General features: G+C 33.9%; 2 protein-coding genes across 2 annotated transcripts; both read right to left on the minus strand.

Moving 5' to 3' along the window:
- Positions 1–274: 274 nt before the first annotated feature.
- Positions 275–1924, minus strand: LOC114166969. The gene is made up of 2 exons (XM_028051849.1): positions 1432–1924; positions 275–1254 (listed from the first exon to the last, which is right to left on the minus strand). The coding sequence occupies exons 1-2, from the start codon at positions 1922–1924 to the stop codon at positions 275–277; spliced, it is 1473 nt and encodes a 490-aa protein (XP_027907650.1).
- Positions 1925–24812: 22888 nt separating this feature from the next.
- Positions 24813–26781, minus strand: LOC114166970 (probable mediator of RNA polymerase II transcription subunit 37c). The gene is made up of 2 exons (XM_028051850.1): positions 26562–26781; positions 24813–26455 (listed from the first exon to the last, which is right to left on the minus strand). Exons 1-2 carry the CDS (start codon positions 26779–26781, stop codon positions 24813–24815), a joined length of 1863 nt encoding a protein of 620 aa, XP_027907651.1.
- Positions 26782–26805: the final 24 nt, after the last annotated feature.

Consider the following 26805-nt stretch of genomic DNA (forward strand, 5'->3'; position numbering starts at 1 on the left):
TTGTCACCCCGAACGACATCACTACATACTCGTAATGCCCGTAGCGTGACCTGAACGCTGTCTTCTGCACATCCTCCGGTTTGACTAAGATCTGATGATATCCAAACCTCAAGTCAATCTTAGAGAACATTGCGGCTCCCCTCAGCTGATCTAGCAGATCGTCTATCCTCGACAATGGATACTTATTCTTTATGGTCAGCTTATTCAACTAACGGTAATCAACACACAACCTCGAACTGCCGTCCTTTTTCTTTACTAAGAGTACCGGTGCTCCCTAAGGTGATGCGCTCGGCTGGATGAACTTCTTCTCAAGCAAGTCTTCTATTTGCTTCTTCAACTCAGCCAACTCCGCTGGTGCCATTCTATAGGGTGCCATGGATACTGGGCCAACTCCAGGTATAAGATCAATGGTGAAATCTACATCCCTACTCGGTGGTAACTCTGGTATTTCATCTGGAAACACATCCGCATACTCCTCCACTACTGGAATCTCACTGATCTTCTCAGCGGTGTTATTCTTCTCTGTGTGAGCCACTATCATAAAACAGGTGGCTCTAGCTTCCACTTCATTTATCGCTCTCTGGGTTGAGATTAACTCCAATCCCTCATATTCTAGGAATACCAAATTGCGCCGTCCATAATCAATTATAATGTGATTGTTAGGCAGCCAGTCCATCCCCAAGATTACATCCAGTCCCTCCAAAGGCAAGCACACCAAGTTCACCTTGAATCTACGACCTGCCACTTCCATTGAACACCCAACGCAGACTAAACTAGTAGCTACTTGACCCGAGGAGGGAGTTGAAACAAGCAACTCACACCCCAAATCGCGTTTCACCAAATTCAATATCCCCACACACGTATTAGCAATGAAAGAATGCGTTGCTTTAGAATCGAACAACACCAACACTGAATAACCCAACAATAAGCAAGGCTCAAGAATAAGGTTACCTGATCGAGTAGCCTTTGTGGAGGTCAAGGCAAAGACCCTGCCGACTGCTCTAGCCCTTTCTACTGGTGATGCTGCTGGTTTCTTCACACTCAGACTCTTCTTTTCTGGGCAATTATTTGCAAAGTGTCCAGGTTTGTCGCATATGAAAAACTTGAGACGGTCACCTGACCCTCCTACTCCACCTGTCAGTTGTGGGCATTCCTTTTCAAATGGGGTCCGCCACACTGGTAGCAAGTGGGACCCTAAGATGTCTGTGGTTGGTTGTAAGGCTTTTTCATCTGCCTCGCCTCTACGACATTCCTCTGATGACAGACAACTGGACTAGGGCCTTTCTCCAGTTGTTCAGACTCTTGGCCTGTTCCACCAAGATTGGGAACCTTCTCTCTCTCAGAGGTGTTACCACCTTCTTCAGCTCATGTTTGAGTCCTCGCTCAAAGTTCATACACCTCCACTCCTCGGGGATGTCCTGCAAGTAGTACCTCGCCAGATGCTCAAACTTGTTGACATACTCCTGCACTTCATGTCCCCTTGCTGCAATGCAAGGAATTCAGCCTCCTTGTCCTGTCTAGTTGTATATAGAAAGTATTTCTCCAGAAAATGAGTCTTGAAGTTGACCCAAGTCACCGGCTCTTCCCTAGTCCCCATCTGTTGTTGCATGCTTGCCCACCAATATTCAACATCCTCATTCAGCAGATAGGTAGCAAACAACAGCTTCTGCTCATCTTCGCAGTTCATCACCTTGAAGATCTTCTCACATTTGCGGAGCCATGCATCTGTTTCATCGGGAGAGGCTTTGCCCGTAAACTCTGCTGGCTTGTGGCGCAAGAAGTCCTCCACAGTCGGCACCCTAACTGGTGCAATCGCCTTTCTAGGTTGCGATGGTACCGGTGTTTGCATCGCATCCACCATTCGGTGAATAGCCTCCGCGATGTCATCAACACCACTACTCCTTCTCCTCATGTTAGCAACCATTGCCTGGATACACCATATTACAATTGCTAAAACCAATTCACTTAGTTAAACAAAGCCACTCATCTCTTACCAACATACAACTAAATCACACACACAATCAAACGGTAAGCTCACTCCCCAAAAGCCCCAAAATATTTTTAAAATATTTTCAAAACTTTTGCTCTGAACCAATTGTAACATCCCTAAGGAATATTACTAATTTTTTTAATAAATATAATAGGAAATGAAAATAAAACCTCATTTAATATAATACCATTTTCTAAAACACGGGAAATTAAAAACTTTACTATAACATAATTCATATGCTCGCAATTACAGTATTACAAAATCCATCAAAATTCAACGTAACAAATTTTACATCAAAAGTCTAAATATAAAAATCCTTTCAAAAACCCAAGTAGCCCCTACACTCCGCCTCTAAGCATCTCCTGGTCCACCTGTCAAATCATCTACTCCCGGATAACAATTTATCTGATCATTGCCACACACACACAGAAAGGGTGAGATATGCACAATATATAAAAATATACATGAAATAAATATGCCACCCATCCCAAAATTAACATGACTAAATATTTCATTATTTTCAAATTACCCATCCATGATCTCATAGTCCTTCATGAGTCATATACATGAACTAGGTCTTGGGACTTCACTATGCTCCCACGAAACTAACCCATTCGTGGTCCAACCCTATGAGCCTATCATGCTCATAGTCCTGCCCTACTGACTCCTCGTTTGTAGTAAAACATCCAAGCCTCACTCGCTCGGACCATGACACACACGCAATCACCATACTATGGACTCCTCGCCCAATAGTAGCCGACGGGAACATAACAGTTCCTTGCCCATCGTGCGTCCGACAGATGTAATCACCACACTAAGGACTCCTTGCCCATTAGCAGTCGACGGGAACTCAACCAGTTCCATGCCCATCATGCGTCCAACCATCAAGCACATCCTAGACCCCTATTGGACTTAGTCCTTCAAGCCCAAGCACCACAAACACAAGCATATAATTCCTATCCCTTAGGAAATAACAAGCAAACAGTCCAAACACTGCACAAACACATGGCTCCGCGCCATTCTCGCTTAAGCCATGTTTGTTCGCTCAAGCGAGTGCATTTGTCTCGCCCAAGCTAATTCACCTCGCCTGAGCGGTGTGAAAGAGTGGCCTCACCCCGATAACTCGCTTAGGCGAGGTCTGTTCGCCTAGGCGAAGTCATCTCTCACCCAAACACACAGTTCAGTCTCGCCTAAGCTACAATGCAAGGAACACCTCAAACCTGATCATGATATCTCGCTTAGGCAAGACCTTCTCACCTGAGCGAGGTCCTGGTTCGCTCAAACATACACAACTCCTCGCCTGGACGAAGTTTCGCGCTTAGAATATACAGGTCACGTCGCGTCCTCGCTTAGGCGAGTGTCTCTCTCCTGACCGAGAGACAAGTCGCTCAAACCTGACCCCGGGTCGCCTAGGCGAGAAACATGAACCCACACCCAAACACGAGACCCTGCAACTCTCACTTAGGCGAGATGGACTCGCTTGGGCGAAAATTGCAGAGGTTCTCCTTTGATCACACATGAAAACAGCCAAAGAAAGTTCACTCACAGCACCAACAGTACCAAACAAGTTATATTCACAAGCACATCATATGAACATGGTATAATTCCCTTTTGATTCACCAAAACTAAAGGTTTGGCCATAAATACCTAATGCAGTACCAAAACCCTCATATTTGTATAAGACACTAAAAAGGCTTATTGCACACTACCAAACCAACCAATTCTTCCGCACATTGCACATTTTACCAAAATTCATTCAACACATAATTCCATCAATTATACCATGCCACATAATCATACATAAATCATAGAATTTACACATACATGGGACAACTCCCCTAACCTGAATGCTTGATTGGAATTAGGAAGAAAATCGGGGTTCCTTGGTTCACCAATGATTTGCCTCAACCTCTCTCCCAATTCAACCCTTGCACACCCAAAGACTCACTCTCACTCTCAATTTCGTGCTCCTCTCTATAGGTAAGCTAACCAAACTGCAGAAACACTATTCCCACTTAAAATTTTCCTTTTATAAGTGCCTTAAGGTGGGTTAATGAAAAAAAAAAACGAAATTGGTTTTATTGTAGGCTTAATTGCTATTCAAGACCATTAGTTGGTGGTTTTTCAGCCCCTAATGGTTGCCCTTCTGTTAGGTTTTCTTTGCCTCTTCACATTCAAACCACAACTAATATTTAGCAAAAATAAGGCCTATTTTATGTCCGTGACCTTCCTCTCATAAGGTCAAAGCACAACCATTATGCCAGTTCAAATTTAGTGATAATCATTATAATCCTATAATTATGATATTACTCACCACTCGCAATTTTATTAACAAAATAATAACAAATCAAATAACGCACAACAAGCATACATGAGACTCGAACCCAAGTCCACTCACACAGTCAAAGTACTCTCAACCATTTGAGCTAGTACTTTTCCACGTCACATCAAGCAATAATTAATGCCATAAAGGCTTTTTCTACCTGCATTTATTAATTTATTAATTATTTAATTAATTAATTTTTACGGGTCTTACACATTGACTTTGTGATTCCATGGTTGTGTGCTCAAACCTTGCTGAGAAAGAACTATCAACCTTCTATTCTTTTGAGCAAGGATTTCTAGATTATGGGAGTTCTTTAGCCTGTCTATTTAATTGTGAATTTTCGTGTACTCTAGAATGCATGACTAAGTCCAATCTATGTATGAAATTTTCATGCCTCTATGATATGATCAGAGGATTATTGTTTCTGCCACGGTTTGAGAAGCCTAATGCATTATTATGAATAAGATGGGGATTTCTGGATAATAATGTGAGATATGGTGTCATCTCTGGTTTTGGGGGTTTAAGTGGGGTTAAATCATGCGAATTAACCTTGTATTTGATGTGGATTAATTGGTAATGTTAAACTGCGTTTTGGCTTTGTGTCTTGGATTTTTGAGTTCACGAGCAGGAAGGATTTCTGCTATTTTCGCTCAAACGAGTAAGGCTCGCCTAGGCGAAAATAACAATGACTCAAAACTGGGTTTTGTTCGACCCGCTCGCTCAGGAGAGAGCATCTCGCCTAGGCGAGAAAATGAGAAATTGTGAGGTTTTGCTTGAGGGTCTCGCTTAGGCGAGAAGCCCATGGATTAGGTGACAAAGCACCTCGCTCACGCGAGAGGTACTCGCCTGAGCGAGAAATCGTGACCTGGTGAGTATGTTTTTGCGAACTCGCCACCTAGGCGAGAGAACTTGATTTTGAGCGAAGGATGATCTCACCCAAGCGAGATGGGCTCGCCTGAGCATGACTATGCAAGTAGCCCACTGTAGCACGCTCGCTCAAGCAAGAAGGCTTAGCCTAAGCGAGATAGGCCTTGTCGCTTAAGCTAAGGCTTCTAGCGCAAGCGAGTTTAGTGTAGTTTGTGTGTATTGTTTGTACACATTGATGCGGACGTGGATCAAGAGATGTTGTGCCATGAGCGGGTAGGTTCATACCCAGTTACTCTCATGTAGGGATACGAACGAGGTAGGTTCGTATGTTCCGTGCTCACATTTGAGAGATGCTGAGTGTGGGAGGTACGTAGTTGGTGGATCACGTGTGTTGGACTACGGGCGGGTAAGTCCGTAGAGTAGGACTACGAGCGGGGAGGTTTGTAGAGGAAAAACCACGAGTAGGCAGGTTCGTGTGAGCATCATGAATCCTGAGTCTGTGGCTAACCTTGTTATGTGAATTGAAGGTTGAAAAGCCTTGGGGTATTAAGAACTTGGCCAAGGTCTAACTATGATAATATAACTGGGTGTATTTATATTATTTAATTATGTGTTTTCTTATATTATTGAGCTCACCCTTTTTTTTGTGCTTGGCGATGATCGTGTAATTCTTTATATGGGAGCAGTTGATGATACAAGTGATGCTGCTAAAACTTGAGACGGAGAAGGGGGCTAGCTTGGGATTCGAGCTAGGAATTTATTTATATTTTTTGTTAATTTATTGGATTTTGGAAATTGTAATAAGACTATTATTATAGCTTCAATTGATCTTAGACGTTTTGAATAATTTTTGAATCCCCATCTTTGGGAAATAATAAAAGTTTGATGTTTGATGTTATTTTCTTAATTATTTATTTCAAATAAGAAATTTCCAGTAGGTATGTTACAAATATTGTGATCAAGCTCTCTTTGTACTCAATATTTCTGAAATTACCAATGAATCAAGTTCTTATGCTTATATTGTTGACATGTATGATGTGTGAAATGCTAGATTAAGACATGTAAATTCCTCGTATGTTATGAAATTACAACAATTAGGATTAATTAATATGCATCATAAACAAAGTAGTAAATGTGATACTTTTGCCTTTATGACTGGGATTTAGTCTATTTGAGTATTGTTAGCTTTAGTAGTTATCCATAAGTTAGTGGTACACCAAAAGGATGTTAAAATTGCTTTTCTAAATGGTGAATTAGAGGAGGAAATTTATATGACTCAACTTGAAGGGTGTGTTTTTCCTAGTCAAGAGAATAAAGTGTGCAAACTTTTAAAATCTTTATATGGGTTGAAACAAACACCAAAACAATGACATGAAAAACTTAATGATGTGTTGCTTTGTGATGGTTTTTCACCTAATGATGCTGATATATATGTGTGTACCCTAAATCTTAAAGTGGTGAATGTGACATTATTGTTGCTCTTGAAATGGTTTGTAGTGATGCTGAGTGGTTGAAAAACTTCTTAGCAAACATTGTCCTAGGAATGAAATCAATTCATCTCACTAACACAAAAAGGCTTTTGACGTATGTTATTTTCAGCTTTTAACGTCTGTGCAAAATCCGACGTCATATAGGGTGACGTCAAAATTGACGTTGACGTTGGAGTGCAAACCCGACGTCTTTTAACGTTTGTTGTTGCCTAGTCCGACGTCTTTTGACGTCTGGCAATACAACAACATACGTCAAAAACTGCTATTTTTCTTTTAAATTTTTATATATTTATAATTTTCCTACACTTGAAAAACAAAAGATTTATAAAATAGTTCTAATTTCTAGAAAATTTCACTAACTAATTTTGATACTAATGATTTTATTAATCTATAAGAAAATTTTATCAAAAAAATTTAGGAAAATTACTATAATATTTGTGCAATATAATAAAAAAATTAGAAACTAAATAATACAATCAAGACACAAATGTGCAATCAAAGTATATGGAAACAAAAAACTAATCTTATCCAAATGTCTCAGTTTTTTGAACGAAGTTGGAGGTGGCTTGAAAACCTCGTCACTACTGTCGGATAGATGCCCATGAGAGATGCCTCGCGTCTCCCGAAATGAGCCTTCAAAACGCAAAATTTTCGTTCAAAAATGTCCACAAGCCATGCATTTGAGTTCAATGAAACCCAACTAACCTTAATTTCTTGTCGCCGTCGCCGATGCTCGCAAGGTTCGTCGTTGCCGAAGCTTGCAAGGTTTGTCGTCGTTGTTACTACAAAGGGAGCGTTGGAGGCTAAAACAACATGAAAATCCTTAAAATAATCGGTTCAAAATGCAAGAACCATGGTGAGGAAGCAAGAAATCAAGAAACATTTGAGTTTGAACTATTCTAAACTCACCACGCAAGGTTTGTCGTCGTCGTCGTAGTGGTGGGGAAGAGGAGTGCAAAAGAACAATGCACTTAAATGGGTCTCGTGTTGTTAGGTTAAATGCATTTTGAAGTCAGGGCTTAACTTATCAAATGTTAAATAACGTCGGAGGTGACATCACAAACGTCAATTGACAATGGGGTTCTGAAGGGGCCAACGTCAAATAACGTTGGGATTCTTGAGTCGACGTCATTTCGACAATTGACAATGGGGTTCGGGGGGCTGACCTCATTTTTGGCGTTTTATTTAAAGAGATTGCCACCGGTCATTTTTTACGTTGGTTGTTGGCTGTTTAGTGGGCTGACGTTAAAATGGTGACGTTAAAGACCCATTTTGCACTAGTGTTTGTGATTGTCAATCCACAATATTTATAGCTAAAAACACTTGAGACATATATATATTTAAGACATAATCTAGTGAAGCAACTACTAAAGAGTGAAACTATTTCCATTGATTATGTGATGTCAGAATGAGATCTAGGAGATGCTCTAATAAAATCCCTAGGAAGAAATATCATTTTATAAACATCGAGGGGAATTTGACTTAAGCCACTTGCAAACAAACAAGTGATGGTAACCCAACCTTGGTGATTGAAGATCCCATGAATAATGTTCATATGAGTAAAAACAAGTCATTTATTAGTTCTAATAGCATTAAATTAATTTTAAATCAATTATGTCCACTCCTATGGTGTGTGGAAGTGTTAGAGACTGCATTATTGAGAGGTCAAACTTTGTAATTAAAATTCTATATGGTGTAAGGATTTTAGTTTAAACAAAAAATTTATTAGTTTCATATCCCTTACAAGTGTTGTATGATTTGCAACATACACTTGATGAAATCACCTATATGAGTGTCGAGTGGGGTCGCTTGTATGAGATTTTGACATGATCTCTAGAGCACTCATGAATACTGGGACCACACATGGCCTAGTAAGCGCAACACAACAATAAGAATTGTGGAGGTGTATTGTGATTGATAAATCGCTAACACATGTTAAGCGTCTTTCGATTCTTATAGCTTGTTATACCAACTACACTGTGTTTTAAATTTCTCAACCTAGGATTGTTTCATATAGCTTGTTATACTAGCTCTGATGCATTGCATCTTATATGAAACACATGATTTTATTCTTTCTTTCCTTCCTTTATCCCTTTTTGCAATATGTGGGGGATTGTTGTAAAATAAAGGGTATTTATATATTGCAAAATGTTTCTTTCGTATGCAACATAACTCCTACACGATGGAAACAAAACGCTAGTTTCGGGCTTCACACGTAGAAGTTGGTTTCCTCATCCGTTGGGAAGTGTGGTTACTCACTTGCAATGGCGAGATCTTCTCCGCACAACGTGGACTACTTCGTGGACGTTTGTTGCAGAACGTTGCAACCAAATTTTGACCGTTGTTGAGGTGTTGCAAATAACCTCTACAAGCCATGGGATTTTGGCCCATTAGGGACATTTCCTCTTCTAAAAGACTCATTTCTCAACTTCATTTTTTCTCTTCTTCTATCGAGCTCTCTTCCATCTCCTATTTCTTTTCTTCTTTCATAGGTATGGGTTTATTTATTTTTACTCTTTGAGTGTTTCTTACTAGTTATTAAATCCTCAAAAAAATTAGGAAGTTCCAGTTGTATCCTAGAGGACTTGTGCAACACAATGTAAATAAGTCCTTAAGGGCAATGATCTTACATGCCTCAGGAGTCAAGTTTTATTCCTTGTAATCATTCCTTTTATTGTATTTTTTCCTTTGTGCAATTTCATTCATTATTGTATCAAATCGTTTTTAGGATACACATTTGATTATTTTTTACTTCTTTATAACATCTTTATTTGTTGTGTATTTTTATCATGTAAAATCTCGTTTTCTTGATTTGTTATATAATTATTCTTGTTTTATTCTCATAAGTGTAACTTTGGCATTAGAATTATATAAAATTATTTCGTTTTTGGTCTCTTAACTTTTAGTAAAAATTGGAATAAGTCCTTACTCAAAATTTTGACGAAATTTAAACCTTCAACTTTAAAAATGCGTAAATTTAGTTCTTAAACCAAATTTTGTTAAGTTTATTTGATGTTTCAAACATGTTTTAAACGTGTTTCTCAGTTAATATTGAAGTGAAAACGTGTCAAACAGTGTAAACAATTCAAAAATTATCATGAAACATATTTGAAATATCAAATAAACTTAACAAAATTTGATTAAAATGATTAAATTCATGCATTTCTAAAATTAAGGTACTAAATTGGATTAAAGTTTCAAGTATTAACTAATTTCAATTTTTACTTAAAATTAAGAGATTAAAAACATATTTAATTCTAACTTTAATATAAATAAACGAAATATTTCTATTCACGTTACATATTATAAATTGAATTATTTTTTTTATCTTTGTGCTATTTAATTCGAGATTTGAGAAAAAAACATTGAACATTTGTTATGAGGACCGATATTAAGCCTAATGTTAAACAATTTAAAAACATTTATAAGAAAATACATTCCAAAAGATTATTTCTTTTTCTTTTATATAGGATTCCATAGGCTCTTTCCTCTAAGATTGGAGACAACCGTACGACCAAAATAAATAATTGACGATTATTGTCTTTAAAAGGTTGTTCTCAAATCACTTTAACAATGTTTTTTTCAAAGGTAATATGAAATCAATGAATAAAAAATATTCCATAATCTCCACTTTATCAAAAACGTGTTCGGACATGTTCCTCGAGAATGTACTTTTTTTTTTCATCTATTTGATTCGAGGATGATAACATTTTCACTGATATATATACTCCCTCCACCACCACCATCCATTATTTCATTATTTACCTATTTTTACTATATCATTGTTTTTCAACATAAAAAGAAGAAAAGAATAATTCGTAATATGGTTGAGTTCCTTCCCAATAATCCGCATTGAAAAAAGAAAAAAAAGTTTATCTCAATAGTTTGCATCTTAACGAGTTTCAATTTTAATAAACAGTATCTGGGAAAACTCATGGACTATATAAGTTTATTCGCACCCCAAAAATATAATTAAAAATCATTTTAATATATTTCAAACGTATTTTAAGCATCACTTACATTAAATTAAATTCAAATAAATTTCAAATTGAAATACAGAGTGCATTAAACATAAAATTATGTAATAAAATATGAAATTATTTCAAAATAAAACACACACACACCAACAAAGGAGAGTGAAGAACCCAACTGACATGTGATTTCAAGAATTGAGACAAAGAGAAGAATTTTTAGTATTAGAATCAAAGTTCCTAAAAAAAACTTGAAGAGTGTTTTGGATCTTCAAATTGAACACAAACTAGGAAAAAGAAAAAACTCTTTTAAGAATTGGAAGTGGTGACAACAATAGAATCTGAAAGTTGGATAAAAATCGGAATGAAATAAAAATATACTTTTTGTTCTTGACAACATGAAATTAAAGACCTAATATGTTTGGTTGTAGTGCTAAACTTCTTAATGTGGAATAAGTTTAGAAAACCTTATTTAATTTTTAGTTTAAAAATATACATTCACTAGTTAAAAAATATACATCCAAAGAAACGTCTTCTAAAATAACAGCATGATATATAAGAAAACAAAAATTAGTTATTAAATATACTCAATCTTTAAATTATATTACATTATTATTGAATAACTTTCTAAAATTAACGACCAAAATTATAGTTATTTAAAATTTAGATTATGATTTAGTATTTAACTATTTTAATAATTAATTTTTTTTTTAAATTTAGAGACCATAATTTAATTTATATACAACTCTTTTTTAGTGATTTTTAAATATTGTAAAACTATATGTCTATGCTATTTTACTTTTAAAATGAAAATATGTACGTTTTAAATTCAAATTCATTGAAATATCTATACTTATACTTATATAGAAAGGAGATTTCTCTTTTTTATGTTCACATTTTTTTCTTAATTTTATCTTTTAAATATTTTTTAAAATTAAAATAAGCATTTTATTAATATTATTTTTAACTGACTGTTTGTTTAAATTTAACCATTTTTAATTGAAAAATTATCTACATAATAAATAAAAATTACCTACATTAAAGTATACAAATTATGGTCAAGTTATGTCTTTGGTCTCTATTTTTGTTGGAAAATATTAATTTTGTTAACTTTTTTTATTCATCTCAATTTGGTTCCTATTTTGGAAAATTTGATGCAAACATCGCATTAGTACTATACTAAAAACATTAAAAGAGTGTCATGTATCAGTTCGTGTTTTTTTTTTCTTTTAAACATTAAACATTTGTCACATGTCAAGTTATTGTTGTTTCACGTATCAGTAACAATGGACAATGTGATATAACAATGACAATGTCACATGTCATTGTCACACCAGATGTCATTGTCTCTCTCTCAATTTGGTCTCCCTATTTCTATTTTGTCTTTATTTAGTTTTAATTTGTTTAAAATTGAGTTATTTTGTCCCTCTCCAAATCAAAATCATATTTAATTTTTTATATAAATGGTATACAAATATTTTTCTTAGAATTTTTATTTTTGTTAAATATTTTTAACAAGATTTATTTATTTAAATTTATATTTTACATTGAACTTTATTTATTATTTTTTTAAAAGTTATGAATAGAAAGTGAGGTTAATAGAAAACAAATTCAAAATTAACTTCAACCAACAAATATGTAACGTCCCATTTTAATTAATAAACCAGATAAAAAGGAAACGTCATATAGAAAATATCTTAGCGCAGTCTTGAAGTTTAAACACCACTCCTTACAATCCAAGGCACACCACGATGCCAAAAAAGAAACAAGTTATACAGTTCACTGGAATCATATAGAAAGTTAAAGACAAACAAGTACATGGGCCATAGCCCTAAAGAAAAGCCCAAGATGAACATGAAGTCCAGCCCAAGAAGACTATGCAGCGGAATCATCTCTGCCCTACTGACCACGAGTGCCTCTCACATCTGCTCCCATCAATAAATTGATGATCATCGCAAAGGTAGAAGAATAACATACAAAGCAACCAAACAAACAAAGGGTAAGCTAGAGTAAAAAGATTTTATCATGCAATCAGCTATACTTTCGCAGTCCCATATTCATACATCAACCAAACATGTTATGACCTTCCAAACAAATACACTAAGACTCGACTCGCCTCATCCGGATTACATATAACCTGGTCGGATTCAACGGATGCTTGCACTTGTGGTGGATATCTCTGCTCACCCCCGAGCTATGTGTTACAAGTGTTACCATGAATCAATTTCCCTCACACACAAGGTTAACTCTTAGTGAGTTTCAGGCCTCCTGCTACTCTCACCACAGGAGTCAATTCGCTCTAAGTGAGACTTACTGACTCCTTAGAGTGTCAGGATGCAATCCTTACCTTGAATCCTTATCAAGTTATACAGATGGGGCACCACCATGGACACCAAGTAACATAGGCCATGGAATTACGTCTCGACCACTGAAGCACGACCCAGAAATCTCACCTAGAGATTTCAAGGAATTACGCACTGACATAGACCAATCATGCTCAATCAATAAGGTAATATTTATCATACACATAACCTCATGCCAATCCTTTTCAACCAATCCTCATTCATATCCAATTATTGAATCCATACCAATCCATCCTTTGTATTTCATATCAATGCCATGCCCCTTTGATATCAACCATCTCATTTAATTTACATGCTAAGTTCATACCAAACCCATCATTCACCATCCATGAATCCCATCACTCATACATAACCGTTCATCACATATTTTTACCATAACAAACATATCCAAGCAGATGCCAACCAATCCAAGAACAAGAAATAACTAAACACCACACTGCCATCGCCCAACTCCTCGCTCAGGCTGAAGGGTCTCGCTCAGGCGAGTCTCATTCGCCTAGGCGAGGGGCTCGAAAAGGGGGAACAGAACCTCACGCGTGGTCTCGCTTAGGCGATACCCCTCTCGCTTGGGCGAGACGTTCGCTCGCTCAAAAGAACGTGGGTCGCCTGAGCGACTACTCGCGTGAAGTAGCTTGGGCGAGCCTCTGTTGATCTTGCTTGGGCAAGACATGCTCGCTTGGGCGAGAAAACCAGTGCTCACCATTGTTCTCTCGTGCAACAGTCCAATAAATACAATCCAAACGATTCAATAAGGCATTTTACAAGCTCATAGTAGCATACAAACCATATAATCATGCAATAGCAGCAAGGCAAACAGAAAAAAAAACATGAGTAACAAGTGGACCCTAGCTTCCCTTACTTAGAAAGAGCTAGCGGAAAACCTTGACACCTAAACTGTGACGAACAGTAGCTCAAACAGTAGCTTTCAGAGCTGAAAAACAGTGAAACCAGTTTAAAATGAGCTCACCACGACAGACCCTAGTTGAAACCACGAAGAAGGAACTAAATAAAGATAAAGTATGAGTTGGAACAAAATTACGTGAAGAGGAAGATCTGGTTTGAGTTAATAGGAGAGGCTACAGAGCGAAACCCTAGTAGAGGTTCAGTTTTAGGGAACAGGAAGAGCAAAACGACTGTTTTTCTGAAATGAGAAGAGAATAGTGTGTTAGGACAGACTTTGGGGTATGACTTTATCCTTTGGGCCAACCCTTAGGCCCAATAGTTTAGGGCAGCCTTTAAAACAAAAGGCAGAAAACAAAGTGGGCCTTTCAAAATATGTTAAACTTGTTTATCAATTTCATTTCATAAAATAAACTAAATTTATCAAATTTTTCAGCTTTTTCAATGTTTATATTTTACATTAAACTTTATTTGTTTTGATATTTTATTACACCATACTTTAATATTGTTTTTTTCAATTTTAATTTATATTTCAAATAATTGTATAATTTTTAAATGTGTAAAATTCAATATTTTTATAGAAATGTTTTAGTTGGTTTTAAAATAAAAATTATATATATTCAAATGTAAAATTTTAAAATAATTTTAAACAATTTTATAACTATTTAAAACAATGAATTTAAAATTTGGAAACAAATTTAAATAAAATTGAATGTGAAATATAAATTTAAATAAACTTAATTTAGTTTAAAATATATAATTAACATATCAATTTGAATAAAAATATCAATTTTAATACAAATATTTGTATAACATTCATATAAAAATTGAATTTTGATTCAATATGAAGATGGACAAAATTGAGACAAAATAGAAATACAGTGACTAAATTGAGAATAAAACAATGACATATAGCGTGACAGTGACACGTAACACTGTCACTGCCACATTACACGACGTCAACTTGATATGTGACAATTTTTTTTTAATTTTAAAAATTTTAAAAAAATTAAAAAACCATAAACTAAAACATGACACATCTTCAACGTTGTTGCTATATTACTAACGAAAAGAACTTAATTCATAAAATTTCCAAAATAGGGACCAAATTAATGCGCACAAAAAGGAAGGGATCAAATTGATATTTTCCAACAAAAATAGGGAGCTAAAGACATAATTTAACCAAAAATTATTTAGATTTGATTTTTTTTAATAATAATAATAATTTATTATTATTTTTATTATTATAAAAAATAATGAACACACATAATCCACATGACTAGTCATTATTAAAGTCAATGACCTTATTTAAGCTATTGTCTCTTTTAGAGCATAAAATTCTATTATTAATTTGTCCTTATACTGTGTTTGGATGAGGCAATTTAAGAGAGTAATTCATTTATTTGGAGAATTTGAATTTCTTTTAAGTAAAATGACTTGTTTGGATGAGGAAATTAGAAGGAAATTGAAATTGATAAATTTTAAGAAGGTATTTCAAATCACTAAAATAGTAGAATTTGAAATTCACTTAAAAAGGAAGGAAATTGAAATTTCACAATTTGTTGAATTCCTCATTGTTCAAGATTAGAGATGTCAATTTGGCCAAGACGACCTAGATGACCTAGACGGGTCAGGCTAGCCCGATGACACACACGGGTCGAGTCGGCCTGACGATCTAGACAGACCGAGCAGGCTCGACAACAAAGACAGGCTGAGCGAGACGACGATCAAGGGGGGTCGGGCGAACCCGATTACGAAAACGGGCTTGATGACATAAACGGGTTAGGCGGGCCAGATGACCCAAGCGGACTCGACAACCCAAACGGGTCAGACGTGCCCGATGACCTAGACGTGTTGGGGGGCTGATGACCTAGACAGTTCGGGATGGGTCAACGACCTTAACAGGTCGACCGGCCTGATGACCCAAATGGGTGTAACCGGCCCGACGATCCAAACGGGCCCGACCGAGATCGAAATTTGGAAAAATTTGGTCGAGTCAACACCGACCGAAATTTGGCTGAATGTGACCAAATTAGCTTCGACCTAAATTTGGCCAAATTGGACTAAGTTTACACTGCCAAAATTTGGCTGAATTTTGTCGAGTCTGCTCGATCGAAATTTGACCGAATTTAAATATTTTAAGTTGACAATTATATTTGTTAAATTTAATTTCAAAATTTATATATTAAAATAAAATTTTATCTCATATGAGAAATTCAATTATTTTATCCAAACAAGAAGTTGAAATGTAAGGTATTCCAATTACTCTATCCAAACAAATTATTTACAAAATGAAAGGAATTCAATTGCAAGAATTTCAAAATACAATTTAAATTTCTTAGAATTGTTGAAATGGTCCGTCCAAACACAAGGTTAGGGTTTAGGGTTTCATTAATTTCGATTACTTTATTGGAGCATATGTGTAAAATGTTAGATCGTTTTTACAAAAGGATAATGGTACTTTAATCCACATTTTTTGACCCACTTTTAACCCACCACTCTTATCATCCTTAGATCATCACATCACATCACTCCAAAAACTTAAAATAAATTATCTAAGAGTGATGAGAGTAGTGGGTTAAAAGTGGGTCAAAAAGAGTGGGTTAAAATATCATTTTCCTTTACAAAAATAAATTTTGAAGATTGTAAATGAGAAAAAATAAACAAAAGGAGTTAGTACGGCTGCAGTTTGTTTTTACAAAGGCAAATTTTCAAGATTGTGAATGCAAAAAATAAAGAAATTAAATGGAGTTAGTAACACTAATTAAATAGGAAATACTAATGCTAAGCATTAGCATAAACTTTTTTGTTGGGCTTCGATGTTTGATACTAAAAGGCTTTTAGGGTAGTTTCTTCCTACTCCATGATTTCTTCACCCACCCCCATAGTGAATATGAAAAGACATTTAGACCCTAATGAAAATATAAATAAACTCTGCGTGTGGTCATCGTTGGTTTCTGATTTTGGAGAGTCATTATCGAACCACTTGGTCATTGATCGAAACTGTGTTGGAGTGTCGTTACCCTGCCGCGCTGTTTGGAGGAGTGGTTGATAAAAAAATTTGGCAGGTCAAAACAATATAGTCAGATTTTATATATTTTATTATTATTATTAATATAATAAAGTATATATAATTTAGTGTTAAAATTTTTGTATATTTTTTTTTAAAAAAAAATTATAGTTTTGAAATTATATTTGATATGAAACTCATTCTAAATAAGTTTTTCTAATTTCATCTCTTTCTCTGAATATTCTCATATTTAAGAACGTTTTATTAATATAACACATTCTGCCTATAATTTAAAAGAATTAATATGAAATTTTTCACTTACAATTCTTTGAATCTTAAGAAATGGTCATTTAATTCAACAATTGAATTCCTAGTATCATGCTTGAAAATAGGTGAAGAAGTAAATTTGTATTATTTTTATCTTCAAGGATATCTTTCCTTTTATCACTTAAAGCAAATGAATCTATTATTTTATTTTTCATCAATAATAACTATTTAAAAAAATTAAGACTAAAAAATAATTTATCAAAATCCAATCAAAAATTGAGATATGTAATTATTAAAAAAAATATATGATAATCAAGTTACATTTAAGAGATGGTTATGAAAATACATATAATACCTAACTTTTCTTTTTATGAAAATATTAGTTTGATATTTAATTTTCTTTTCATCTTATGAAAAAAAAAACCAAATATCAAACTAATATTTTGCTATCATGAGAAAATTATCTTTTTCTTTATCTTAGAAGAGAAGGGATGAGAACTGAGAGCGCAATCAAAATAAATTTGTGCAAGAGTAATTAATGAATAATACACCTGAGAAACTTCAAATGAGAGAGAACAAAAAAAATATCTTAATAAATTTTATTATTTTTTATTATGTTTAATTTTTTATTTTATTATTTATTAATATTAAATATTATATTTTATAAAAAATAAAAATAAATTTAAAAAATTTAAAAAAATTTAAAAAAAAAAAGTAAAAAATCTTGGGGGAGCATCGGCGTGCAGACCTTGACCTTAGAAGGTCCGCCGGTGGTTTGGAGAGGTTGGTATTCATAAAACTTCCTATACATAATTTGAAATATATTATTAAGTTTTTGAATTACATTTCAAATTATCAAATATATTTTAGATTATCTGATTCGGATGGTATTTTCAGATCTAAAAATATATTACGAAATGGACGTGTAAAACTTGAATGTTATGTTGACAATTGTACCATATTGGCCAAAACATCCATCCGAGAAACTCGAAGAGTATGGTAAGATAAAGTTTTAATATTATAATAACTTAATATTATCGATGCAGGAATAACAATATACTATGTTTGTTATTGATGTAAGAATTATGTAATACACATAGTTATGGCCAGAAGTAGAGGTGTGAGTCTTAAGCTAAAAGGTAGCATAGAAACATATGGTGTTGATCTATAAAAGAGACCATAAACAAGTTATACATGACAATGACAATGATGCAGATTAGGGATGTCAACGGGGTGGGTAGGGTACGGGTAGTAGCTCCCCCGTACCCTACCCGCTGGATAAATATTCGCCCCGTATCTATATCCATATCTATCGGGTATCCGTTATGCGGGTACCTGTCTATTTTTTTCATATCTACGGATATCCATGGGTACCCGCGGGTATTTACAAAAATATTTTAAAAAATAAATATTTAACCATAATTAGTGCTTAGATCAACACGTCCCCTTTCTCTGATTTATTATTGAAAAATAAACAAATAAAAAATCACTATCAATTTATATTGTAGTTTATTTTTGAATAAAATATTAAAGAAATTACTAACTTCATCAATGTCCATCTCTTGCAACATTTTATAAAGTTTCATGGTTGTCCAATTTTAATCTAGAAGAGCCTTAAAACATACAGTAAAAATTTCTAACAATCACTTAATTAAAATATCTAAGTAAAAGTGTTAATTTCATTGTCTTCCATGTTGGTCCATAACCAGTCTTAGAGACACATCAATGCCTCCACAATATATGGAAGTAATTTACTCATTTGTGGGGTAAGAATCTGACCACCATTATTAAATGAAGACTCATAATATTTTTTAATATATATATATATATATATATATATATATATATATATATATATATGAGTAAAGTTTAGCGGGTACGGGTATCCACGGGTACGGATACTATGATACCTGTACCTGCCCCGTTAACATGCGGGTATCAAAAATACCCATACCCGCGGGTAGCGGGTATCCATTTTTAATATCCATTTCCTACCCGTTGCGGGTTTTATCCGCGGATACCCGCGGGTACGGATTTTTTTGACATCCCTAATGCAGATGTGATAGATGTTGCTACAGGAGGAAATGATAAGTAGGAATGATTCCTTCTTATTTGAAGGACCTTCCAATTGTTCTTTATTAGTAAGTTTCGGGGAACATGTTGCCTTGAGATTGTGGGACAACGAGGTAATTAACAAAAATTGAAATTAGTTCATAATTAATAATGCATGTAGAGATGTCAAAATAGATTTCAACCCGTGAGTCAACCCGGCTCATCACGGGTTCGAGCCGGGTTGGGTTGAGAAAAATTTAACTTTTTCAAAAGTGGGTTGAACTCAACCCGGCTCACTTAACCTACCAACATTTTTTACAATTTCTTTTTTAATTTTTTATAATAATTATTTACTACTCCTATTATATATGTTCATAATTTCATATTTTTAAATGCTAGAATGTTGCTCAATAATATTTGAATAGTTTAAATGTTTAATTAATTTGATTATCAAGTTATATATGTCGATACTTTAATCTTTAACTATAATCTTTATAGTAAATTACTCAAGCAATTGTCTTATAAACATTTTTTTCTAAATTAGCATGAGAAAAATATATAGTTTTTCATTTATATTTTTGTTGAATAGTATGACAAAAAATGTGTAATATTAGTCATGTTTTCTTAGACTATATGAATACTTTCTTGGAAACAATTCATCATATATTGGTGGTGAGCATGATCAAGACATTGACTCTTGATTTTACTATGATTGTCATCTAATGGGTTACTTAAAAATTTATTTAAATATTTGAATACTAAAAAATAAATAAATAATTTTTTTTTATGTAGGTTGGTGAGCCAACCCACTTAACCCATCAATCCGTGATGGGTTGAGCCGGGTTACAAAATTCTAGCTCACCATAAAATGAGCCGGGTTGGGTTAACTCATTTTCAACCCGGCTCGTGGTGAGCCAACCCGTATGAACTGGGTTGGCTCACTTTGACATGTCTAAATGCATGCCATTTATCTATCAAAACATATTTCATAATTTTATTATAATACATATAAATTAATTCTATTATTTTAAATTTAATGAAATTTTGAATATTTTACACTATACTTGTATTGTAAAAAATGAAAATAGTACATTATAATGCATTAGAGTCAAATATATACGAAAAGTGTAACATTATTTGAGCAAAAATCTAGTCCCTAGAGTATGACGGCAATTTATTTTTTTAAAATTTGTTTGTTTTACCATTACGATAATTTTTTATTTATTAGTCAATGCATTAAAATACAAATATTTATAATCTTTTAATAAAATCAATATATTATTAAACCATATTATCTAACAGTCTCATGAATGAAATTGTCAGACCGAGAAGAATGATATACATTTGAAAAGAGAGAGATTATGTGACTAATGAATGGAAGAACGACACATTCAGGTTGTATTTTGGAAGGAAGGATCACAAGGAAAGTAATACATGGTGAAGTTAAGATGGTTTGTTTTAAAGGATTCAGAGATGATTTTAGAATAGATTAAGAAGTGAAGTTTCTCAAAGTTTATGAGTGAATTGACTGGCTATAATAACAAAAATTTAATAGAAAAAAACTGTTAGACTATCATAATGTCCCTATTGTTATACATAATATAAAATTATATATAAATGATTTAGAATTATTTTATAAATTTTATTGAATAATTGAAAATATAAAAATTGTTATTTATAAAAAAATGAATAATACAATATATTTTGAATGAAAATAAATTTAATATATAAGGTGGAACATAATTTATTTATATGGAGATTTTTTTTCTTTTTTATAGTCATTTTAGTATTAATAAATTTTTATTGTATAACCATAATAAATTATTATTTGTGTTACTAATTTTTATTATGTTGTTTTTACATAATAAGGGAAATGAATATAAGTGAAGGAATAATTTGGTAAATCTAGTAGTGTCACCCTCGAATCTCTCTATAGATAGTAGGATTGGATTTTCAATGAATCCTCCTAATCATCTCATCTCATCACTTTGTATCACTTCTAAATGCACTTCACTTATTAATCATCGCTTCCTATCCCTTGTAAATAGTACATTCACTTAAAAGAACACGGTGTAAATACTTGTAGTGTTAAATGCATTCAATTCCTTTTATACACAAAAGGGACTCTTTGATTAAAAAATTTATACAATTCCATTGATTATTATTGGCTTAAATACCTTTTTAGTTCTCTCATTTCGTAGTGTTTGTTGCGGATGATCCTTATTTTGACATAATGTTTAAAATGGTCATCATTTTTACCGAATGTTTAAAATGGTCCTCATTTTCGCAATTCATGTTTTATTTGGTCCTTTTTTGTAACGTCGTTTAAATCATTAACGGAGCATTGTACAGGTGGCACAGTTTGTATTAGGGTATGTTACGTGTAATGTACAGGTGTGGTAATTAACGTTAATCTTTCAATTTAGGGGAAATTTTGCAATTAGGGAAATTTCTTCATCTTCGTCTTTCTTGAGCTCGGATTTGCAGAGGAAGCAGCTAATACTTGTCATTTCATCATTGGATTGCAGTTGCACTCTTCATTTCAATTTTCTAGTTAATCATCATCAACGAGGTAAATGGGTTTAGGGTTTTCTGGGTAAGTGAGTATTAGACTTAGCTCATGGAAAATGATGACACATATAGTTGTGTAATATACACATTAGGGGCTTCTCCCTACACCTCCCAATTTCTTTAGTACCCCAAAAACTATCTTAATTCCTGTTTTACCCTCATAATAAAAGAGTAAAAAAGAAAGAGAAGAAAGAGTAAACTTTTTCTCTCTTTTATTTATTACAGAGCCCACCTGCACCCCTAATTGAATCTCATTTGACCTAGCCCCTTTTCTCTTCCTCTTATATTTGCAGCAGTAGTCCCTTTTCTCTTCCTCTTGTATTCGCACAGTAGTATTGTCTCTTATATCCGTTTAATTTTTTTTTTGTTTCCAGCACACCGGACACCGAATTTCGACATCCGATTCAGTGGTTTGAATTGCAGATGTTAACATTTGTTTCATGTTTTTTTTTCAGCACTATGGATGTCGACATCCGGTTCAGTGGTTTGAAGTGCAGATGTCAACATCCATTTTCATTTTTTGTTTATTTCAAGCACTACAGATGTTCACATCCGGTTCAGTATTTTGACATTTGTTTCAACTTTTTTTCATGCACGTAGTGAGTTGTTTCTTGCTTCCTGCAATTGTTTTATGTTTGGTTATCTGTGTTGATTACAAAACCAATTTTGAAAACAAAATATGTATACTTTAGTCTGGTAGCTGATATTTAGGAAAATAATAAATAGTATTTGAATAATAAATAGTGAGGTTTTTATTTGAAACACTATGGATATCAACATCCGGTTTGCATATATGAGTTGCAAATGTCGACATTTGTTTCCCTTTTGTTAAATTGCATGAAAATCCAACCTAGGCCATGAGTGGTGATGGCTCCACCTGCTATGTACTCAAACTTTCTTTTGGCTAGAGTAATTCATGAAAGTCCAACGTATTTAACTCCATAACTTAATTGTTTTAAAACCTTTTGGCTAGAGTAATTGCAAAGTTCCAAACATAAAAGAGAAAAATTTTATTTTTAATCATCCTCCTATATATCGTGAATAAAGGAAGAAAAATCTGACATCAAACTAGAATTAACTTGAGAATCCAAAAAACTCAAATAACTCAATCGATAATCTTCCACAATTATAACCCCCTACAATTAATTAACAAATAATGAAGAGGAAAATATTAAATCTAATAAACAAAATAAAAAAATAGTTCAAATGATAATTTTAAAAAAATAATAATAATGACTTGTGGATGTGGACATCCGACACACAAATTTGAAATTCGTGTCTAGCTTGTGCTGAATGTCCACATCCGATATTCTCTTCATAAAAAAAAAGTTAAGAAGTCAAATAATAAATTATTCAAACATATATAATTACATATGTATACAAAATACACAAGTATATTAATAAAGAAATAATTATATATGTAAAATAATATATACTCATATAAATTAATTCAAAGGATAAATTATAAAACAAAAGTAACAATGAGTTGCGGAGGTGGACATCTGACTCGCAAATCTCATATTCGTTTCTAACCTACACATCCAATTTTCTTTTCATAAAAAATTGAAATATGTTTTCATTCTCTTCTAAAATCAAGTGAGACAACTTTCGCTCCACATGATTACGGGAAGTTCAATAATCCGTTTTCATTACTAAAACGGATGTGCACATCCGGTTCCTAATTCATACTTTTTCTAATTTTTTTAACAAAATCATTATTCATTATATTAAATAAATATAATCTTTATTAAAACTTTATCTTATGTATATCAAAATTCAATTTGGTCTATTAAACGTCACAGTATCACAAAATTAAATAAAACCTGTTTAAAAAAAAGTTCACACCTAACGAATGTTGACACCCGCAACTCATTCGTGTAAACTGGATGCCGACATCCGTATTGCTTCTTTGAAACAAGCTCCAAACAACAAGCAACTTGAAACGAAAGTTAACATCTACAACTCATATACGTAAACTAGTTGTCGACATCCGTAGTGCATGAATTGAAAACCACAACCAGGAAAAATATGAAGCGGATGTTAACATCCATAGTTGAAAAAATAGAATCGGATGTCGACATCCGTTTTAAACATTTTTAGAGAAAAAATATATTTTACGAAAAAGAGATGTTGGAGGAGGGAGCAGAGAACGAGAGATTCAAGGACCACAACTTGGAAAATGGACCACAGGCGGAATAAAAGGACTGCACCAACATTTAAGAGAATAAACGTTACTAGAACACAAAGCACAACAGAACGGGAAGAAAAATATTGGAGGTGTAGGGGTAAAATTTTGGAGGTGGAATCTTAAAGGTCAAACACCTGTCGTCCTAGTAACTCTTATTAATTAACCCCAACAACCCAGTTAGGTAAGGATATAATGGTAATAATTTCTGATTGTTGGGGTACTGAATAAATGTTTGAGAGAAATGCTTGGGAGTGCAGGAAAAAGCCCCTACACATTAACTTTTGTTGTGGCGCCCAATAGTTTGAAAAGCCTAAAACTTCATAAACAAAGCCCCAAGAATAAATATCAAAGGATAGTTTTTCCATCATTGTGTAATTTTTTTCATAAAATTAAAGAAATGGACAAATTTTAAAAAATTAATGTATAGGAGAAAGTTGGGTTTGTATGACACAAAAATCATGTTAAAGTAAAATTTTAATTAAAATTAAAAAAATAACACAAAGAGATTAAACATAATTAAAATTGTGTTTGATTCACACTAATAACTAGCAAAACTTCATTTTAATAAATTTAAAATCATGTCATTCCGTACCATATCGTTTCAAAGCATAATTTACTTATATGCATATACAATTCCTAACAATTTCACTTGTATGACAAAAAAAAATATCAAATACTATAAATAGACATGAACAAACCAATATGTGTGCATGGAAGAATCCAAGGATAAATCAAATGTAAATGACATGCATTGGCAACAATAACCATTTTCAAACCAAATACTACGCAAAAGCAAAAACAAGACGACTGAAAACAACTACTCAACCTTCTCCATGACCGTAATTCGTTTAAAGATTGCTTTAAGCTCTTTCAGACAGTCTTCAAGAGCAATGATATCTTCAATTTTGATCAAACCATCAAGCATATCGGTGGCTCTAGAAATTGTAAAGTTGATATCTTCCATTTCTTTTGAGCTTAACTTTGAGCTTATGTCCTCTTTCTTTAAGTCCTTTCTGATCTTGTAAATATGATAATCCAAATCATTCATTGTCTTGGCCTTCTTAAGAAACTTCTCATCTTCAGACTTGTACTTCGCTGCTTCTTGAATCATTATATTAATCTCAGCAGTAGATAGTCTTCCTTTGACATTGGTTATTGTAATTTCATTCCTATTACCAGTGGATTTCTCCTCACCAGTAACGGTGAGAATGCCATTATCATTTAGCACAAAAGTCACATCAAATAGATAGCCACGAGGAGCGGGAGGAAAACCAGAAATAACAAAAGAACCCAACAAATTATTATCGCTGGCCCTCGCTCTCTCACCCTCATAAACATTAATAGAGACTAAGGATTGGTTATCTATTGTCGTTTTATATTGTTTTTTCTTCTTTACAGGGATAGAAGTGTTTCTAGGAATCACAACACTCATGACATCTTCACTTACTAATACACCAAGTGAGAGTGGAGTAACATCTTTCAATACCAAATCTGGAACATTCTTAATGCCTCCACTCAACAAAGCAGCCTGCACAGCTGCACCATAAGCAACCGCCTCATCAGGGTTTAGGCTATGGCAAAGATCTTTTCCGTTGAAGAAGTGTTGTAGTAGCTCTTGCACTTTAGGAATCCTAGAAGAACCACCAACAAGGACAATATCATGCACATTGTTTTTGTCCATATTAGCATCCCTAAGACACCTATCTACTGTTTCCATACACTCTTCAAAGATGTCCATATTGATTTCTTCAAATTTTGCTCGGCTGATTGAAGAACGGAAATCAATGCCTTGAAACAAGCAATCTACCTCAATGTCTGTAGTAACAACACATGAGAGAGTCCTTTTTACCCTCTCGCATGCATTTTTCAACCTCCTTAGGGCTCGTGGATTCCCACTTAAGTCCACCTTATTTTTTCTTTTCATTTCCTCTAAAAAGTACTTCACCATTTTGTTATCAATGTCCTCTCCGCCAAGGTGAGTGTTTCCTCCGGTGGCCTTAACTTGGAAGACTTTGTTTGAGATAGTAAGGAGAGACACATCGAATGTACCACCTCCAAAATCAAAAACAAAAATATTTCGCTTTCCAACACAATCGTTCCTCTTATCAAGACCATATGCGATTGCTGCAGCTGTCGGCTCATTAATTATACGAATAACATTCAAGCCTATAATATCACCTGCATCAGTGGTGGAACTGCGCTGAGAATCATTAAAATAGGCAGGTACAGTAATCACTGCACTCTTCACAGGTTGTTCTAAATATGCCTCAGCAATGTCCCGCATCTTTGACAGGACCATGGATAATACTTCCTCTGCACAAAGTTTCTTCTTTTGACCCTTGTACTTGACAGAAATCATAGGTTTGTCATTAACACCAGCAACAACCTTAAATGGCCATAACATTTTATCTTTTTGAACAAGAGGGTCACTATATTTTCTACCGATCAACCTCTTAGCATCTACAAGAGTTAACAAAAGATTTGGTAGACTATTTTTTCCACTAGAAACTTACAAGAAAATCATACAAAAGAAAAAATAAGTAATAGTTTGAAAGTAGAAATATACCGAAGATGGTGTTTTCCGGATTGGCAGCAGCTTGATTCTTAGCAGCATCTCCTATCAATCTTTGATGGTCGGTGAAAGCAACACAGGAAGGAGTGGTGTTGTTGCCTTGGTCGTTATGGATGATCTCCACTCTATTATTTTGTTGCTGCCACACTGCAACACACGAGTAAGTTGTGCCAAGGTCGATTCCTATGACCAAACCCTTGTTGTCTTTGACCATTCTTCTTTTATGTGAATCAAGACA

This window comes from Vigna unguiculata, chromosome 10, assembly GCF_004118075.2.
Source record: "Vigna unguiculata cultivar IT97K-499-35 chromosome 10, ASM411807v1, whole genome shotgun sequence".
Classification (NCBI taxonomy): Eukaryota; Viridiplantae; Streptophyta; class Magnoliopsida; order Fabales; family Fabaceae; genus Vigna; species Vigna unguiculata.

Excerpts from the sequence above, each read along its gene's own strand:
- LOC114166970 (XM_028051850.1), bottom strand. The coding sequence starts at position 26,781 with ATGGTCAAAGACAACAAGGGTTTGGTCATAGGAATCGACCTTGGCACA. Across the intron at positions 26,456-26,561 it reads TCCGGAAAACACCATCTTCG|ATGCTAAGAGGTTGATCGGT; the intron begins GTATATTTCTAC and ends TAACTCTTGTAG.
- LOC114166969 (XM_028051849.1), bottom strand. The coding sequence starts at position 1,924 with ATGGTTGCTAACATGAGGAGAAGGAGTAGTGGTGTTGATGACATCGCG. Across the intron at positions 1,255-1,431 it reads AAGTTTGAGCATCTGGCGAG|AGGAATGTCGTAGAGGCGAG; the intron begins GTACTACTTGCA and ends GTCTGTCATCAG.